Below are 6,014 nucleotides of genomic sequence, written 5' to 3'. Positions count from 1 at the left end.
GCTTCCACTTGAGCTTTTTTGCCCTTGTAGTATTAGAGACAAACTGCTTTCAAACTGTTTAAAACACAATCCTGAAAAAGAAGCTAGCAGAAAAAAATCTACGTGCAGAAGAATTTTCTCATGTAGTCACAAGGTTAATGGTACCAGGCTTAGCATCCTGCAGCCTTACCCACTGTAGAGGGTAAAGACCCTAAAAGCTGTCTTCTATCAGGACAACTGCTGGAGGTTATGTAGCCCATTTGTCCATCTTCTGGAAAAGTATCTATACATAATAGCTGTTAGGAACAGTTTCATACAGATTTAGGCTTGGTTTTACTGTTTGTTATTTTAAAAAACATTTTTCTTAATACTAGACTTTTTTTTTTAACAAAGGTTTATTTTGTAAATCACTTTTTTATTTATCTAAAAATGCACAATTGCAAAAAATTACCTTTTGAAATACATTTACTTATAAGCACTAATAAATTTTATGTAGCAAGAAAGTGACCAGACTTCTCAAGACACTCATATTTAAGCTGAGCTTCCCTGGAAGCCAAAGATCCTTTTCTGTGTTACACCGAGAGGCGCAGCACAACCATCCCTCTGAATGTGTAGCTGCCACCATGGCTTAAAGGAAATCTGCAGTGTAAGAGTGACAGCCTTCTGCTGTAAATCTAAGCATTGCTAAAGAAGCTGGGTATAAATTAAACACATGAGCACAGGAATGGTGGAAGCAATTTGGTGCCTCCACCACATTCTCCTGCTGATTTGAATTTCCTAAATCTCTCATGAGAGCAGCAGGCTCAACTTTCTGCTGAGGAGATTCAATAAAATGGCACCTTGCATTAATGATACCAACATTATTCACAGCAATTAATAGCTTCTCTTTGCTACCCTATATAAATATTGTGGAGTAAAGATGGCACTGCAGTTTTCCTTTAAGTAGAGCAAATTAGGTTAAAAAAAAATCCACTAAAAGCATATATATATGTATGTAACCCTCTAACCCTAATCTTATTTCCAAAAAAATTAAGAATTGTATGCTTTTCTTAAGGAAAAAAAAACCCCAAAAAAACACAGGCACAGGCTGCATTTGAACTGTCACACACAAATGTACATGTTGGCCTTCGCCCCCATCGCACAGAAGCAGTGCTGTAACAGTACAGGTGTCCTTATTTCCCCTGCTGCAGCCCTCAAGAATGGGAAGTGCAGCCCTGCTTCTCCCAATAGGCAAATGAAATGGAAACACTTGAACGTGAATCCACGTTTGTTCCTAAAGCAGTGAATGTTTTCCATCGACAGTAAGGAAACAAATCATTGATTCAATGAATGAATTTAGTTGTTGGAAAATTTTCATGTAGTTAGGAAGATGACTCCTTCAAATCAGGTTGAGATTTTTATAAAAATTCACATTCTGTAAATGAGCTTTCACAGTTATATAGACAGGGGCTGATCCTTATGTAGACTTAGGTGCACAACCCATTTTACACTTACTTTGGAAATCTTTTAAAAAGTGTTTAAACACTGCTTTGCTTAAGTTTTACCTACAGTACCTAAGGTATGACTGAATGTGTAGAAGCATCTTCACCAAAAGCTAGTTGGCATAGATAAAACACTGTTTTTTTAACAAGAACATGTAGTCTAAAAAGAATCATGCCAAATGGAAAAATAAGTTTAAAGAGCAATTATTTGCAAAAGCAATGCTTGTTTCAGGTGGTTTGGCATGGTTTTCTTTTTTTTTTCTCCAGGTACATGCTTAACTCATCTCATTGGCTGCAGCCAAGTCAACAGATTAAATGCATCAGCAAAATACTCACTCTAACTTTTCCATTAAAAAAGAGTAATCTCAAAACAAATGTGTTTCCCCACCCCCCTCCCCAAAACCCTTCCCAGTTCCTAAGTCTGAAGAAGAGGGAATTAATAAAAACACATAAATGGCTGCTTTAAAATATACGAAGTAAAAACTGAATTTGTTATTAACCATTTGCAGAAGAGGCAAAGTAGCAGTTATACAAATTACACAATATCTACTGTAATTCTTACATTAGTATAAAGTGATTTCACTGAAGGAATTATTTCAATATTTCACATTACAGTTAAGATAGAAGGGGCGTGTCAAATGCTCCGACACCTTGTTAATATCATCTAGCCTAGATTACACACAACAGTTTTAAGAAAGGACCCTTATATGATCTACATCTGTAACACATTATTGGCCTTGAACAAAAAACAAAAACAAAAAATCACTTGCAATACCTCACAGAATCTTCCCTTTAAAGCATGACCACCTTGTAAAAGTCCTTGTCAAATAACCTGCAGAAATAATGGAGCATCTTGGTACGAGTGCTCAACCCTCTCGCTTGAGTGACTAGGCACCAGTCGGTTTCATCTGAGAAAAAAAAATTCAAGTAAGACTAAGCTGTGCTGCTTCTTGCGCGTGTCTGCAGATGGTTCATGTGCTGGAGGTCCAAACATGCATTTGTTTTGCTATTTGGTGCACGTAACCAATGTCAGGTCTTTGATCTGGATCAGGGTATATGCACATGCTGACCAGCTCCCGCAGCTGAAAGACAGAAAACAGACATGGAAACATGAATGCTTCTACTATTTCTCCCTGGAAAAGGCTATGGGAATGTGTGTCTGACCGCTGGAGTCCAGGACAAGAGCTAGAACCTCTTTTATGCAGACATTCCTGGGCAGACTGCAGGCACACATCCCTCTGTCCCATCCTGTGTCTCCCCCACCCTACAAGGGCCAGGAAGAGCCTTTTCCACCAAACCTTCAGTGCTCAAGAGTTAAATCTTCCACACACCCCAGTGGATTGTACATCACCATTTAAAATGTGCTACTAGTGTACATATACCTTGGGGTTCCCTGCTCAGGGGTTTGGTATGGCTCTGAACTGTTGCTCCTGGCGCTGGGAGGGTCAAAGCTTTGGGGTTTTTTTGTAAATAAATCTTTTCTCCTGCTGCCTTTTGATTCACTCCAGAGAACCAGAGCAGAGGTGACCAGTGTTGTCAGATGAGTAGCAGCTCGTGGTCAACAGGAATCTGAAGCACAGGACAGGGCAGCAGGTCAAAGCAGCAGGGAAGGGAGCCTGGTGCAAAGGGCACAGCGTGGTGTGCCCAGGGCATGGGCTGGGAAGCAGCTCTGGGCAAAGAGAGGCACCAGTGCCGTGAGCAGGACAAGGAAAAGTGAGATCACTGCCAGAACCCTGCTGGCACTGACAGGCAGGGATGGACTTGCCAGTGAAAGTGGACTCTGAGGAAACAGCTCTCCTGCACAACAATGGCACTTCCCTTCCCACACCAACCCCTGGTAACAAGCCAGTTCAAGGTTTTTAGTGTAAGAAGTCTCAACAGCACCTCTGTATCTTCAGATACTGGAGCACAACTGTCAAACATCAGTGTTTCCTAAAACCCTTGTGAAGGAAAGAGACTGGTCATTGATTATGTTTAATAAATAAAATGCAAAAGGGCTGAAGTCTCCCCACCTCCCACCCCTCTTTATTGTGCACATGAAAGATTGTAGCTTTTAATTATACAGACACTGAAAGCTGCTCGTACCCCCGAGGCACCAGGAGAAACAGCCTTGAGCCTCTGATCTTCTCACATCCTCCCAGTAGCCACAGTGCCAATTATTTTAATGGTAATTAAAAGCATGACCATACAGTTATCGAGCACATGGCTTCAGCTGCATCACTGAACATACTCAAGTGAGGTTCTCAGCTCTGGATGGAACAAGGCCCTGGCGCTTCAAGCTGCTGCTGGGCCTGACACGTTTCAGCAGGGATTCCTGCAGGGTGGCACGCAGCTGAGCAGTGAACACACAGGCATGATGGAGGCAGGGACACGCAGGCAGCACCACCAGTATGGACACGGTGTGATGCAGTTACTGCTAACCACCTTGCCTATCACTCTGTACACACAGAGAGTGTGACACAAGCCCCTAGCCAGGCTACCTCCAGAGTAAACCCAACCCTGCTGCCTACCCTGGCTGCTCTCTCCTAACCACCATGGTGACTTTGATTCACCCAAGGGCAGGGGGTGCTGCCTGTGTAACCCTGAAACCCAAAGATTTAACGTGTACCTCAGCCCTGATCAGACAAGACCACCATAAACAAAATGCTTCTAAAGCTCTGACCAGAGCCTGCGCTATCAGTACAATCTGTCCAACCAGTACCTGTGTTCCCGTGTAAACACAGCACTCAAACACAGCCTGGGTCATCGATAGAGGACAGAACAGCACAGGCATTCCACCACCATCTGCAAGGAACTGGCAGACCAAGCCTTGCTAAGCACCACCAACCAGTATCTCCAGTTACTAGTAAGTCTGTTCCCAACACAGAAAATTAATCCTGGCCAGAGTCCCAGCTCCTCCTCCTGCTACAAGCAGCATGCCAGTTGATCACAGGAGGATTTGGACTGGTGAGCCACAAAAGGCTACACAGAAAAGGAACATCACTGAAAGGGAACACCATTAAAGCAGGCATTCTTCAATAATGCTCTGCCTTGTTCATCTAAAACAACGCTGCAACTAAAATATTCATGTGATCAGCAGTCAGCCCACAGTCGAAGCTTCACTTCAGGACAGTGTTACCGAGGTGAAGAGAAGAAATGCCGATGGCTCCGGAGCATCACTGAAAACTCCAGTAGCGTGGCAGGGCCTAATGCTCACCCCTGCCTTCGGGCAGGAGGATGCAAAGGCTTTACCGCTTCCCCACATCGCTCACAAACCTGTGGCAGTGACAATATTAGAGTGGTTGTAAAGACTCTGCCCTTTCAATCTAAACCAGAGACATTTGCTCTGGAAGGAAAACGTGTACGTCCAGACCGAGATAACCACCCACTGGCCACAGGAAGAACAAATTCTTTCTGGTGCAACTTGCCACTGCAGGGAGCTGCCTCTACGTTTCTGATCCTGCCTGCACAGTTTATCTGGCTTGGCTGCTGGGAGATACCAACGCACCTTCCCCTTTGGCTATCCACTCCAAAAGCATCTGAAAATCCCATCTTTACAAGTATGTACTAAACCAAATGCTGTTCGTGGTAGAGTCACGTTCCAATATTCACAAAATTGAAGGTCTTTGCAGTTTCAGTCAGAAGCAGCAGCTAATGCAGTGAGAGGAGCTGCAGCCAAAGGCAGAGCCCTCCTCAGACTTTGTCAAGCATTCTGTTAATAGTGCATGAACACCATCTGGAGTCTGGTTCTCTGGGACCTGGCGCCTTTGAGCTTTAAACCATCCTTCTCACCCTGGATTGTATCACCACACTACACACACTCTTTAGCACTGCCAGAGGGAAGCAAACAGACAGTAATTGTAAAGACAGGAAACACATCTGTCAACTTACACTAATTCTTGCTGCCAGCAGGCATATCCTGAAATGCATGCTACAACAGCATGGCAAACATGAATGCACAGAGCCGGGACTCGCTGCTATGGCAGCTCGGGGGAAAAAAATAAATAAATAAATAAAAAATACCTACTTTTCCAGAACAGTTCTCAAATAATCTTTTGCGTGAGTTACTTAGCAAGTGAAAAACTAGGTAAAATGTAAAACATGTGATGCAGGGTCCCTCTCGGGGTGGAGACCAGACCGTCTGCTGCCAGTCCAGTATTTCCCCTGCATCCTGCCTCTTGCTCCTCAGAACTCTGAGGAAGAACAAAAGAAAACCCCCAAAGGATATGGTGAACATTTAAAATTACATTAGCCATTTCCTTGCAAATAGGAGGCAACTGTATCTGAATGAGGAGGTAAGGAAAAACAGCTGGTTTGTCTAGGTAAGGGAAAAAGAGTAATTTAAAAAACCCAGCTCAAAAAGCCCTGAACGAAAACAACGCTCATGTTTGCAGCTGAAGCAAAACATCGCCGAGCAAGCATGCACAGTGACAATTTTTTATTTTTTAAATATGCTCAGTTCAGCTACTACTCTCAATCCCTGGCTCTCATATGCACAAAAAGAGACTTTAAAAAGCCCCCGTACAGCTGCTGTAGAGATGCTCATTGCAGTAAATAGCTTTCTTCCCCTCCCCC

The 6,014-nt window shown here is 43.5% G+C and overlaps 1 protein-coding gene across 2 annotated transcripts in view; it reads right to left on the bottom strand.

Moving 5' to 3' along the window:
- Positions 1-355: 355 nt before the first annotated feature.
- Positions 356-6,014, bottom strand: part of NEK6 (NIMA related kinase 6) — a 68,186-nt gene continuing 62,527 nt past the window's right edge. For both annotated transcript variants that reach the window (XM_075772441.1, XM_075772442.1), the window contains exon 10: positions 356-2,542. In XM_075772441.1, the coding sequence (XP_075628556.1) occupies positions 2,432-2,542 (111 nt within the window). In that variant the 3' untranslated portion in view covers positions 356-2,431. The remainder of the gene's footprint in view (positions 2,543-6,014) is intronic.

Source organism: Balearica regulorum, chromosome 20 (genome assembly GCF_011004875.1).
Source record: "Balearica regulorum gibbericeps isolate bBalReg1 chromosome 20, bBalReg1.pri, whole genome shotgun sequence".
Classification (NCBI taxonomy): domain Eukaryota; kingdom Metazoa; phylum Chordata; class Aves; order Gruiformes; family Gruidae; genus Balearica; species Balearica regulorum.
Note: the sequence above shows the minus strand (reverse complement) of the source record. Positions and strands in the feature narration are given on the sequence as shown.